At 32.4% G+C, this 14,909-nt stretch overlaps 1 protein-coding gene across 1 annotated transcript in view; it reads left to right on the forward strand.

Moving 5' to 3' along the window:
• The first annotated feature begins 312 nt into the window (after positions 1 to 312).
• LOC106472926 (proto-oncogene tyrosine-protein kinase ROS-like) overlaps positions 313 to 14,909 on the forward strand; it is a 54,814-nt gene continuing 40,217 nt past the window's right edge. The window contains exons 1-7 of the mRNA XM_022401463.1: positions 313 to 473; positions 2,586 to 2,761; positions 3,043 to 3,181; positions 6,482 to 6,714; positions 7,357 to 7,626; positions 11,965 to 12,152; positions 14,350 to 14,663. Coding sequence (XP_022257171.1) covers positions 380 to 473; positions 2,586 to 2,761; positions 3,043 to 3,181; positions 6,482 to 6,714; positions 7,357 to 7,626; positions 11,965 to 12,152; positions 14,350 to 14,663 — 1,414 coding nt within the window. The 5' untranslated portion in view covers positions 313 to 379. The remainder of the gene's footprint in view (positions 474 to 2,585; positions 2,762 to 3,042; positions 3,182 to 6,481; positions 6,715 to 7,356; positions 7,627 to 11,964; positions 12,153 to 14,349; positions 14,664 to 14,909) is intronic.

The raw sequence follows: 14,909 nt of genomic DNA on the forward strand, positions 1-14,909 counted from the left end.
TGCAGTAGCACAGTTCATGTTAAACACGTGCTTTTTTAGGTTGGGGTTAGCTCAAGGCTAGTGGCTTGCAACTTTCATAGCCAGATGCATGAGGAATAAATCTATTCTGTGTGAATAGGTGAGTACCTATTGGTAATACATTTTCAGGTAAGAGAAATGTTAACATATGAAACTTTGTATATAATATTTTACACTTACGTGTTGTTTAATGTTTAAGATGTTTGTAAGATATTATAATAAAATGAAACTTTGGTAACATACCACTTTGATGTTTTATTGAATCTGCATAATTTTCAATATCTGTAGAAAAGGCCCTCTTCATTACTTTAGTAATCGACTGTTTTGGGTACAAGAGGAGAACCAAGCTTTGCTTAGTGACATGGAAGGACAGAATGTTGCAAGGATGAGTGGTCTTGGGTTGTATGGTATTCAAAGTTTGGCTGTTGTTCATCAATCTCTTCATCCATATCCAGGTATTTAAGCTTTAGTTAAAGACTTTACTGTTTCTACTGTCGAAAGACAAGTTTTGGGTACAAATCTTGTGATTCTCAATTCCAGTTTTCTGAATATTAGTTGTGTGATTTATTTAAATAGCAACACATGACTATTTTAACTAACAGGAGGAGAAAACTCTCCATTTCCATTACTAGATGCCAAAAAGTCAACTTATCCCCCCCTCCCCAAGAAAAAAGAATGCTGCTATAAGTTCTCAGTTTGCCTAAATTTAGGACATGTTTTCTTAAGCAGAAATTACATGACTTTGTTGAATGATTTCAAGCACCCACAGAAACATAATGACATTTCTTGTTGTGCTTCATAATCAAATAACTTGCTCTTTGCAAATCTATGCTGTATTGAAAGGCATAATTACTGACTAGAAATTAGAAGGTTTGATAAAGTTATTGGTTTGATGTAATGGAAGTAATGTCAGTGAGGAACTATTAATATAGCTTTGCACTTTAAGAAATTATTATTATTATAAGCCTATCAAAACAAATTAGCTTAACAATTAATGTGAATTTTGTGGAATCCATGCAACTGTATTTGTATCTATGTCTGGCTTTCATCAAGATACTGAGAGAAAGTATGCAAGTGGCCATCAGAAACAACTTCTGCAAGCAGAGAAGGCACATTGTAATAACACTGTTTTGCAGAAAATGCCAAAGATGAGTCCATCTTTATCTGTACAGTCACAGCCAAAGAAGGACAAAATTGGTGGTTCCCCTCTGACAAGTTCTCTCCTTTCTAAGAAGGAGTCTGTGCCAGATCAGTTGTGACAGATGAGACCACAACAACATCTAGTAGTGTAGGTCTTAGAGACTGTGATAGTGCAATACCTTGTTGTTCAGATCTAGATGAATAGATGAACATGAATGACCAAGTTTATCAACAATTTGTTCCAAATGTACCATTACAGAGTCTAAGTAATTTTACTACTTCAGCAAGGAAAAATGAAGACATTTACTTAACACAAGCTTATTTGTTAGGAAAATATCTAATGGAGAGATGAAGAACAGAACTGGCTCGTATATTCACTCTCTTCTGGTAATGTCAGTTTGTCAAAACAAGTAGAGAACTTTTATAAGATTCCAAAAAGTTGAGGAATTGAAGAAACATTTTGAAATGTTGAAATTACACTATGTTTGCTTAATAGTACCGACAACTAGTGAGATATTGATTTCCTTACAGTAATTGTATAGTACAACATATTGTTGGTACATTATCTTTTGCTAATTTTCTAATTATAGCAATTCAAGAAATAGTGTACATTAAATAAAAAGTTCATTGTTATTTATATATTTGTTTTTGTTTTGTTTTTACCTTAGCACAAAGCCACACAGTTGGCTGTCTGCCCTTCTTTTTATATGCAATTCAAACCAATTTCTTCAGTGTGAAAACTATTCTTTGACCTAAAAGAGGATTATTTATACATTGTATTGAAAGGGTCCTACATTAATATAAGGCCTGTGGGCTTTATATCACCTAAATCCAACCCTGGAGTCCTGGGTTTGAATCCTGAATGGATTTCAGTTTTCAGTTATTTAGACATATTCCTTCTGGTAATGAAAGTATTAAAAAAATTCAGGTAGTATGTTTAAACATGTTGAAGTTGATTTATGTTCATTAGAGCTCAAATAATTGTATTGCCATTTATATTCCAATAACTTATATTTTTGTGAACTTTACTCATTTATCTGTTAGATTGTCTGTAAACTTTTAAAGACATGTCTGTAGTGACATCGGTGTTGAGCTGAAATTAGAGTAATAGTTAGAATAATATGAAATAATGTAATGTCAGAGTGAGTAGGATTTTAGCATTTATTTCTGATAACTTGTTGTCACTAAAATCAATTTAAAAAAATGTTAAATGTAGATGTCATATATATATACAAAAAAATATTTAATTGATTTTCCTATGATTCAAAATACTGTTCAAGATAGGACATGCTCATCAAAATTAATTTTGCATAAAAACAAAGATACTTAACATTTTCCATTTTTCATACCCAGAAGAATTTCTCTGCATTAATTTAGATGCTTACAAAACTTATTTAACTAATTAATTAGTTGCTTTTAAATTACAGATGAGACAAATCCCAAAAGTGTAAATGTAATTCCAGAAGTAATTTCTGAAAATGACGTCCTTCTCACTGGTAAATGGGATAACTTTACTATATCTTGGCCTAATTCAAAGAGAGTAAATTATGGTCAAGTGTTTTATAAGGTGAAAATAGATGATGGGCTGGAGCCATATGTACTGGTAAGTTGATAAAATGTGTTCATTAATACATGAAATTTTAATGCTATTTAGAAAAGTTTCAAAATATTTCAAAGTTTGACTACAAATATTATTGTCACTATAATTTGCTATCTAATTAGTTATTTGTTATGCAGTGTCTGGTTTATTTTGTCATACTGAATTAATGTTTTTTCTTCTTGTCTAAAATCAAACTAATGGTAAACTTAATAAGGTGTTATTCATTAATTGTGTTCAAATTATTTCATTGTTAATCCAAAAAGTAAAATTTGCATTCTTGACAGTATACAAAAAAGCCATACATCAGTTCTGCTTCAATGAGAACCCTTCCTGCTTATTCTTCAATAAGAGTGGTTATTCGCCCCTTTACATACTGGTCTTATTCTCACCAAACCCTCTCAAATCTCCACACTCCTATGTCAGGTTAGTTTTGTACTTTTATTTTTAAATGGTGAAGAATGTTTAATCTTATAAAGACCATAGTGTTGCTGTTTTTATCTAGTTGATTTTGAAAACCTTCACATGCAGCTTTGACATATTTATACATTTGTTTAATCTTAAAATTGCATTCCTACTTTTTGTAACATCCACTATTGATGGGGTCCATATAGTGAATGTATATAAAGTAATTTTATGTTTTTGCTTGTTACAACACTTAGTTTATATGACAAAAACTGACCAAAATAATTGGGTGGAATCATGCATTTTCTCTGTAAAATGGAAAATGAATGATTTCATGTATTAGTATTAATTGCAATATTGATGGTATTTTTAATTATTTTTTGTATATAACTCAGATTTATTAACTTGAGAGCAGACAATTGTTTTATTTAGCCCAAGTAGGCCAAAAAAGTTTGAATGTTGATTCATATGAGAAAATGCCTGGGAATTTGAAAATGTGATTGTTATAAACTGTAACCCCTTCCAGGATTTCTACTAAGGGCATTGAAGTGATGACAGTCTCAGCATTTTAATGATGAAAATATTTATACGTAATTTAGATAGGAAGCTTTTAAAATATACTTTTTATACCAAGTAAATTTATTCTTGACTGAAACATAGCTTATCTTTTTGAATATTCCAGTGATTTTATCATATAATGTCATCTCATTTTTGTAATGGAGAAGAAATTATGAAACATAAGTCATTCAACATACACATTACGTTATCAAGTAAATTAAGAATTCTTAGAAAAAAACATTTATTTGGAACAACAGGAGCAAGATACAGTTCCTAGCACATTTTTAAGGAGGGCCTAACTGAGTTTGGCCCAAACAAATTCATGTACAATCTGAAATGGAACTTCACAGTAAAAAGACAAAAATATGAAATTGCATTATGAAATCAAACCAATGGATAGACAGCCTGCAGGAAGCAAGAATTCCAAGACCATTTGTGGAGGATGGCATGTATGTGGAATGAGAAAACCTCAATGTGGTTAGCATTGAATTCCTTATTGCCAGTGAATAATCTTCACAAAGCAAGTATGTGCTTTTTTTTATGACACTCTACACTAACACGGTATCGTGTCATGGAGCAAACCCTTGCCTGGCAGTGTGTCTGTGATTTCATTAAAATTGTCCCAGTTTATAAACCAGGTTTACCCAACAAGTCATCTAGTTTCACCAACTTCTCATCAACTACTGTCATGGTCATGCCAATTTCCAAACTTTCTGAATTGTAGTAGCTGATACAGTGGTCAAGCCTATTAACAATGTCAACAACTTTTCTGCTTCCAGTTATGTTTTTTTAAATTTGAGGCAAGACACAAATGTTTTGAATGTTTATTGATCTCTTTTGAGGTTGTAAATAACACATCATTAGCTAAAGACTACAGCACCTATCGTGGACTTCTATATCCTTTTCTACATATAGCATCTGAAAACACTTGAGAAGATCAGCTGGTAGTTTTGCTTTACCCTCTGCTAACTCTTCAGTGGGTATAGGAAATGGTAATTCAGATCTTGTGTTCTTTAGCCTTAAATTATTATCTTTCTATGTAAAAAAGGAACTGAACTGACCTCACAAGCTTCTGGGAATTACTTGTTTTGAATAGCAGACTCTTGATCAAGTGAGTTTGAGAAGATGACTTTCTCATGCTTGTATAAAAACTTGGATATACATATTTTGTATTTGAAATGATTTAGTAGATTGTATTTAAGCATGTGGGCAGTATAGATATTGGATTCAGCTGTGTCATTTTCAACAAGATTGAGAACTTATCTACTCTGAGTTGAGTCCAGCAACTCTGTCTGCTTTCGTTGAAAATGTGTGAATGAATGCTTTATCATGTACATGCCTGACAGCTACTTCCTCTGAAGTATTAGAGCCTGGAGTATCACATTATCTTTGACAAACTTTTTTATACATATTCACATACTGTTTTCTGCACGTTTGATTATATCACATCTATTTTGCAATAAAGTCAGTGTTTCCTACTTTGATTAGTAGCGCATGATCTTCCAACAGTTCCACTGTTGTTTTTTTTCAGCTTCATAACTCTCACAGTTTCACATAAATTCTTGCCACCCCATCTTTCACTTTTTTCTTTACAAGTATTTCATTTTATCCTTAAACTCCTAAGGTTTTTAAGATATCCTTTTTTGACTTTCGATTTTTGATAACAATCTCTTACATAGTTGTTTTTACACTTTTTTGCACTTAAAAGTATTTATAACTTGTAAATATTGGTCCAAAAGTTACCAATACTATTGATTTGAGTTCTTCAAATTATTGTTTATTTTAGTACCTAAATGCAATAAAACAATGTTTTTATGAATGAAAAACAACTATAAATATATGAATGTGTACAGTTTAGGTGTAGATTAGTAAAATATATACAATTGGTTGAATAATTGTTAATTATAACTAAAAATAATTATTTTTGAAAAATAAGTAATTTATAGGGGTACCTCATTAATATATTCAATTAAAAATAAAAAACAATGTAACTACATGTTATATGTTTAGAACATATAGGTTGATCATGGACATAAAAATCATAACACCTGTGATCATATTGCCAAATCACTAGGGTGTGCTCGTGGTAAAAAAACAAGGTAGGAGTTCTGAGGTTAAATTTTGAGGATATCATGGCACTTTTCACCCCTCTAGTAGCAAAACTTTTAGATTGTGGTGTAAAAGGATCACATTCTTGAAAACCCCATACATTTTTCTACAAGAATTAATGTTCAAACCTTTTGACCTCCTTAATCTAAGTAGATTTCCTGTCAGTTCTTGGACTAATATGAGCCTCCATCTATAATTATATGGTTACAAAAACTCAAAAACAATTTTTGAAACTTGAAATTGGTTTTACTAGCATAATAATAATATGCTATTGTTTGTAAAATCATATTACTTATTTTATTTTACTGTTAAAGACAGTGTGTTAAATATGTTTGTGTTTATGAAGCCCAGTGCATAAAACAATTTTCCTACATTATGTTGCTTTACTGATATCTGTATCTTGATTTCAAGAATATTTGTTTGATAGTGTTATCTAAACCACAATAGTTAAAAGTTTTATTATTGCATTATCTAATTCATTAAATATTATAGAAACATGTATGCCATAACAGTGATGTCTCTGAAATCCAGTACTGAATGTTTCAAATGTACATCCTAATAGAAACAAGTTTCTTTATAACTATAAAGACAATTATAATTGCAATCTGAACCATGACAAATAAGTTTTTAAAATTTTACCATTTTATTTTACAGTGCCATCTGCACCTCGACACCCAAGAGTCTTTGTAACCCACCATTCCAATCCATTTGATGACAGACATTCCATAGAAATTGAGTTTCGTTGGGATCCTCCTGAGAAAAGTAATGGAATTGTCCAAATATACACAATCTGTATACAGCACCTCACTCCATGCATTCAAGTTCCAGGAAACCAGCTGTACTTTAACACAACACCACTGAGCCCAAATGATACATGCTTTTTCAAGGTGAGATTTACTTACAGACTTGCTGCTTTATTGAGAAGCATGATAAATATGTATAAGTATCTTAATTAATTTAAATCTTAGTAGCTGTAAAATGATATATGTATGAGTTTTAAATGGTGTGAAATGTATGTAAACAATACCTAAATCACTGTACATTAGATAAACATAAAAGTGTAGACATGTAAGCGTTATGTTTCAATTCTTTTGTTTTCGAAAAAGGCAGAATTATTAATAACTAATAAAAAGATCATAAAATGAAAAACACTTTGATTTGAAAGATATAAAAAAATATTCATTGTCATAAGTAAGATTTAGAACAAAACTTTTTTACTTAGTACTTATTTCATATTAAGCAAAAACCTGTTATTAAATCTGACATAGCATTATCAGATTTAAGGTAAACTTAAAGTGAACACTATTAGAGTAACTGTTTTTACACAAAATTTAATTTTCTATTGTAGTATATTTTAAAGGAAAATTATAATTTTCTACAACACTTGACTGTACATTTATTATATACTTAACTTATTTCTTGAAAATGTTGTTCTTGAAGTTATGATTATGGGAAATAGACCTATTTTATTTTTCATTATTTCTACCTTTTCATTCAAAATAATAACTTTTACTTTTAAACTGAATCAGTTGTCTGCAAGAACAACTGCAGGAGAAGGCCCAATGAGTGAGATAACTCAGTATACAAAGTCAGAAGAAAATCCTGTGCCACAGTTATTGTTAGCCAGTGTGAACAGTATCAAACTAACAGATGTAGATAACCATGAAGAAGTGTATTTATCTAACAAGGTATCTCAGCCTGTGGATGTGGCATATCTTGGGTTTGATAATTCTGTTTATTGGATTGAAGAGGATGGAGCTTTGATGATGTCAGTGATTCATCAGAACAAGACATCATTGGTAATTATTTTACATATTTAACTATAAAACAAAGATCTGAATTTCCATCATTCTGTTGAAAATATTATTTTCTTAAAATATTTGCTGTCATTTGATAGTTGTTTTTTTCTTGACAAAAATAATCATAATTATAGCATTTTGGCACTTGTGTATAAAGTTAAAATCATAAATAATATTCAACATTAAACTGGTACACAATTAAAAAACATTTTATTTAGGCCTATCTATGGCCTTCAAAAAAGTTGACAACTCTACGTGTTTTGACGTTGCAACGTCATCCTCAAGAGTAAATTACAAGACAATTGCCAAAGTATTTATATATCGTGTTTTTTCTCACAAATATTAAAATGATATGAATTGTGAAAGCAATTTAAAAAACAAACAGGATATCTTTCTTTAGGTACATAGAGATGTTTATAAAACTTGAGCTTATTATACAAATTTGAAGGTTACAAAATGTTTAAAGAAAACTACTTCTGATATGATATCTTACCTCTTCTCACAAAATAGCTTAAAAAAATTAAATCGCAGGATTTGGTTGCACACATCATAGAGATGGGGTGTTCCATAGGACTGCTAGTAGTTCATTCTAGTGATCTTTTGCTTCATAAGTATGTCTGTCCCGGACCGTACACTTATGGATACAGATGAGTAAAGCAGACAGGGATTGCTACCCCTCTGTAATGCTCCGTGGCATTGAGACTTTTCTTACCGCAAACCTGACATACAATTCCAAATACTGCAAGTTGTTGGTTGATCGACTTCTTCGACGTGGAAACTCTGTTTTTCAAAATAGGGTATCACAGTCACCTGTTGCACTGTCTCTGGTAAAGTGGTCCTCCAGACTCTCCAATGTGTTTTTCCCTCCTTTCTTGTAGTGGAGTATGGGAACTCTTGCCACAAACCAGTTCCTAGCCGCTGGGGTGGTAGACTATGGAGGCCTGGCCATTCAGTTCAGAGTAGGGTGGTGGCATTCGGCAGGTGTCCTACTATGGACCTGATGTATAATTCCAGATTCTGACAGGTTTTGGTTGTAGTACTACACTATATTAATATCTGTATATATCTGGCAGATTGCTTTTTCCCACTATGGCATTCCTCCTTCCTACAGTCTTCCAGATGTACATTCCTTGTGGGTCTGGTGCTGGTTGGAGATAGTCTGGTCATAATTATAATTGTGTCAATAGTGTAATGACCTTCCTACCACAGTCCTAATGTACAATTTTAGATACCGCCAGTTTTGGTTGAAGCACTCCACTATGTCATGACTATATATATATATATATATATATATTGCAGTTTGCTCCTCAAGCTGAGATGTTTTCCCTACCTACCATCCTCTGGTTGCTGTTCCTGGGAGGGTCAAGTGTTGGTTGGAGATAGTCCAGCTAAGTAAGTCCTCACATGTGTTCTGGATGGTATCCTCCCCCTGCCATGGACTGGTTGAAAAATGCCCAATGCCACCAGGTTTTGGACTGGAGATGCACCCCAGGTATACAGTCCCTATTCCTACAATCTGCTGGATGTCGGTTCCTGACAGCTCTGCCATTGTTTGTAGCTGGACTCAGCACATGTATTCCCACTTGTGTACAGCCGGGTATCTCCTCCTACCATGGTCTGGAAGAACTATACCAAATGCTGCCAGGTTTTGGACCAGAGAAGTCATTCCACCGGGGATTTCCTCCTTCCTACCATCTTCAGGATTTCGGTTCATGGTGGATCAAGTGTTTGTTGGGTTGGAAGTGTGCACAAGTGGAAACGGATTTTGGTACAGAAGCTCATCTTCCCTACCAATTCCCATTTCAAGGTGGAGAGGTGGGTGATCCTCTGCCGACTGTGGATTTGATGTACAATACCAGATACTGCCAGGTATTGGATGAGGTTGAACTACCATTATGGCCTATCATGCCATAGCCACTCGACACCAAGGGGTCTCGTTCATCGGTAATACGTATTATGGGATTCCTTCATATTTTTCCACTTTTTATGTTCACACACAGTCATAAAAGGGTAAAGAGTATACCTGGATCAGATGCGGTGTGGTCTCCCACTGAGGTGTGTTGTTTTCTTTTTTTTATTTCCACACCTCATGCTCTCTCTCTATGGGCACTTCCTAAAGGAGATCATTTTTTCACCAGCCCTCCACCAGTTCAATGTGGTATTCTAAATATTTTGTGAGAAGAGGTAAGATGTATAAGAAGTTAACATTTTCCTAAACTGAAAATGTATTTCCGATAGATACTTATCTCCACTCACATTTCCCATCCAGCTTCCCCACTTCTGGTAATATGTGGTGTAGGTCTTTTGACCAATCTCAAAGTAATTAACGAGTGCAAATATGGAGAGGGCATTGGTTACGATAGGAGTTGTGTCAAACTCCTATTGGTGGAAAGTTGCTGCATAATCATTTACATGTGGATATGCAGAAGTGGGAGGTGGAAGGTGAGTGGCGAGCATTGGTCAAGGCAGCATGACCACCATCATTTTAGAGTTTCTTTGTTGCATTGTTTGATTGAGTGACAGCTAATTTTAGATTTGGTATAAAAATCAACTGAAACCTCAAGTCTATGTAAGCAGTGGCCTACAACATAAACTCTATGGTTGGGATGCTCTTCATACTACAAACCCCCATTTAGTTAGTGAAAAATAGTGTAGTTGTATATAACTACCACATATCTCTCTCCCTTAGTTTATCTTTCATATCTAAACTTTTTAATAAATGAAAACTGAACTTTGGATGTCCTAAATCTGCTTAAGGCTTAAGCTAAATCAAGACATAAGTGTACGTTTTGTAGCAGGGTGTAATCATGGAAATTCTCCACTGTTTACCACTGACATACTGAGCAGAAATACTTTTGGTTTGTTGTGATCTAGCTTTATGATTGGTCATCTAGAGACAGAAGCTGAATCATGAATGCTAATGAAGTCCTATCATCATTTCTCTTTGTTACATTCTTTATTCTGCTGTTAGGTTGTGCTTTGTTTTTTTTTTATTTATTTGACTACAATCTTCAATTTACCTGCAGATAAATACAGTTTATTTTATTAATTAATATTATAATGAAATAGTCCAGTCTCCATCTGATCGTACCTTTTATTTTTTGGTAAATAAAGTTTTATTTCAATTTTGACTTCAACACCTTGCCTTGTCTCTTTCACTACACCTTTCTTCCCACATACTAGATCCCTGAATATCTAGTTGTTGTGAAAACCAAGTAGCTGTGTACTGGGATAATCTTTGGAATTACCACACTGTTTGAAAATATTTTTTTGGCTTATTGTAATGTTTCATCACAAAAAAGTTATCCAAAAACAGGTTGTTCTGTATTTAGTAATTCTCCCTCTTTTTCTTAAACATTGAAGGAGTGATTCATTATATAAAATTGTTGTTGTTTTGTTTTTTTACAGAAATATGGATTACGTATGTTAAAAAATTACATTGCAACATTTTTTCTGCTTAAAAACTTTATTATTTGTGAAAATGAAAAAAGTGGGATTACCATACTGTTATAGAATATGTTTAGTTTAATCATAAAGTTTCACCATAATAATTATCCAAAAAAAGGTTATTCTGTACTTAATAGTCAACATACATTTAGATATAATGTGACCATTGAGCTTAAAAGAGGCTTCATATGAAGCATGTAGTATATCACAACCAGAAACATGAAATCCTACAAACTGTTTAGAAATTAGTAGTTTATAACTATATAAAGTTTGTATTTTTTATCTTCTTTAAAGACACAAATTGTTTTCTTTGTTAGTCTATCTATTTTGAAGTCTTGGCATGCATAATGTTTTTTAACATCTTTATCAATCATTTAAACTCATAATTTAGAATACAATAATTTGCATTACTGAGTAATGAGCTCCAAGCTTCGATGTTTAGCTAATGATGCTTTATCAAAATTTGAGCATAAGGCTCTAATGTAATAGAAACTTAAAAGCAGCCTAAGGGTATAGGTAAGCATGGTTACAGTACAATTTGTGTCTCTCTTCCTTTTCATTGATACTTACAATTCTCTATACCCTAATTGAACTGTTATTGTAAATGATAGTCTATATTATTCTTATATAAAGGTCTTGCAAGGCCATGTATAACCTTCATATGAAAATTTTGTGAAAGTCTTTACGTGTCTATACTTTTCTAGCCTTTCTCTATAGTGTACTTCTAGACTTATAATCCTAATGCAGTGAATACAGTCTTTCAGATTCTATTTATGACACTGCAGCTAATATGTTTGTAACTGAATAACTACATAGAGAAACAACCATTTTCATAAATATGTGTATTAATAATAGTGTGTGCTAATTCTTATTCTTTTAATTTGAGTGTAGGTGTATAAGCTACCACATCAAAGTAATAACATTGCCATAGACTGGCTAGGAAGATGTATATATTGGTCAGAAAATAGACATCAACAGAGTACCATATGGAGAATGTTTCTTTTTCCTGAGCAAAGTCCTGAACTAGTAATCAACAGTACTTCAATGATTGGAGCTATAGAAGTGAACCCATTTTCAAGGTCTGAGGATATATATATATATATATGTTTTTTTTATTTTGTCAGTCATTACATAGTTTCTTTTAGAATCTGACTATCACCTTCTCTCTGTACTTTGTACTTGAAACAGTGCTGAAAAGCTACTCTGATTTCATTATTGTGATCCTGCCATGGTTTCACCACCATACTACCTTGGTACAAAGATGATATTGTACAAGGTTTTATGTCTTACAAATATGCTGTTTCCCATGACACTAAAATCATAAAATTCTAATTGAAATAGCAAGTTATCCAAATAGAAATATATATTATAATAAATGACATATCATTGAAATATCACCATTGACACTATGTACTACTTTTGTGTTCTTGTGTGGTAAACTTTTGTTATTGATTATGTAAATTCACAAAGTGCTCATTAAGAGAAAGAAAAAAGTAAAGACTCAGTTTGTAACTTTGTGATGATTAAAACAGTGCTTTTTTGTTGTTTCATAAACATTCATCAGCAATGATTGTTTACTATTCTGTGACAAGCAACTTTAAAGCAAACTTAAAAAAGTAAAACAAATATACCATTTATAATGGCTAGAGATGGCTTGAATGGGTAATGAAGAAAAACTTTAATATAAGTTTAACATAACAGCAAATGTACAACGTTTCGACAAAACTTTGTCATCATTCAAGCCGTCTCCAGCCATTATTAGTCTCAAAGAGGGTTCCTCGTTATCGAATTTGAAATATACCATTTAAATTGTTGTTACTACTTAGTGATTAAGAATTACACCAGTAGTGTACCTCACTCCCACCTAAAAACATATAAAGCTTCATTGGTTTTGAAACCTATATAACATAGGTCAGGTGTTGAAACTTGTTTTTTGATAAAAAATATAACAGAAATACTTTTAAGCATTTAAAAGGCTTGTAATGATATGCTTAAACATAATATTTTTCAATTCACTATCTTATGGGTGTAACAAATAACATCAATTCAATACAACTAAAACCTATAATACTGGTAAAACATAATCTAGTTACTACATAAGTTTCAGTTCTGCATGGAACTTAATATTATAATTCCACAAACAATCTAAACATTTAAAAACTCACATCGAACTAACTACTATAGTAGTTTGGAACTGGAGGTTTGGTATTCATTCACCAGAAGACAGATAATAATGTATCTGATTAGAGTTCAAGACTGAAAATTTACTTGTGAATTTTAATCTTATGTGGCATTTTTATCTTAGAGTATTCGTTTTCAGAGCAACATAGTTTAACAGTTTTTCAGTACTTGTTCAAAATGTGTGTGTGATGACAGTTCTTTGACAAAATTTTCTTTTGTCTATTATTTAAGCTGATATCATAAATTACAAGGACTAGATGTGGCTTAGTGGTTAGTTTGGTTGAATTGTAAATCAAAGGATTCATTGTTTGGGGCCCATTTCTTCAACAAATGCACTCTGCCCTTTGGGGCCATGGTGCATTGTAAGAGTGATAATCATATCCTGATGGTCAACTTTACACTTTGGTGCTATGTGTGCACTGTAAGAGTAATGGTCAGACTACACTATATAATCAGCAAAAGCCCGATAATTGACAGTGGGTGTTGTTAACTATCTGCCCTCCTTTGAGTCCATATAATTCTTTTGTTAGCTTTGCACAAACATTCTGAAACAAACAATCATCACGTGGGTCTTGTCTCAAGAGCATGGGCTCTTTTCCAAACTTTTTAATGACATCTATACAGATCTTTAAACAAGTTTTTATCTATGTTTTATAGGTTTCAATTTATAAAATAAGAAGGTAGAAAATCATGAATGTGTGATCTATCTAGACAGTCTTGAACACTTTCTCAATGGAAAGGATTATGGTTATTGCTAAATAAAGCTTGACCTACATTAAATTACATTGGATAGCTCCTTAAATGTGAAGAGAACTAATGTTGCTACACTTTGCAGTCTTTAACTGGTCATGGTTGGATTTTCTCATATGATATGAGTCATGATGTGGATTTTCTCATATGATATGAGTCATGGTATGGAGTTTATTTATCTGGTATGAGCTTATATGTTATATATTACCAGAGCAACATACTTCATAGATACCTATACTTCTTTCTGTAGTGAATAGCTTTTTCTGTAGAGTTTTATGAGCCATTTGTTTTAATTATTTTGTTACCAAAAATAAAGCAAACATTAATAGTTTTTTTTTCTTTCAGAACTCTAATTTACACTATCTTGAATGGAACTGGAAATTGGGAAATCATGACTAGTGATGCTGATGGTTCTCGCCATTGTTTATTCTTCTTCCAAAACAATCCAGTGGGAAATGATTCTGAAAATATACTTTCATCAAAAAAGTGCAACTGTCTCCAATATCCACTTATTGAAAAATCTATAGCTCTTGACCATACAGTGAGTGGTGATCCTCAACTGCTGTGGATAGACAGCCATTATGGACATATCTGGTCAGCTGATATGCAAGGTTGTCTGTGCCACCTGATTATCAATGCTTCTGTTTCAGAATATATTGGTGAGTCTTGTTGTAATATATATACATACAAGTTTTAAATGATTACTCATAGATATTCCAGAGTAAGCTGATTAGTTTTCTCTATTCAGGAATAACAGGGTCTAATAAATACATGTATTGTCTACATTATAATTTTTCTTTTTACAGTGAAATGTTTAATAACAGTAATGGTTTTATGTGTGGAAAACCTATAAAAGTTAAATTTTCATCAAACAGTTTAGTGGGGATTTTTCACATTTTAGTTAG

Source organism: Limulus polyphemus, unplaced genomic scaffold, assembly GCF_000517525.1.
Source record: "Limulus polyphemus unplaced genomic scaffold, Limulus_polyphemus-2.1.2 Scaffold5739, whole genome shotgun sequence".
In the NCBI taxonomy this organism is placed as follows: Eukaryota; Metazoa; Arthropoda; class Merostomata; order Xiphosura; family Limulidae; genus Limulus; species Limulus polyphemus.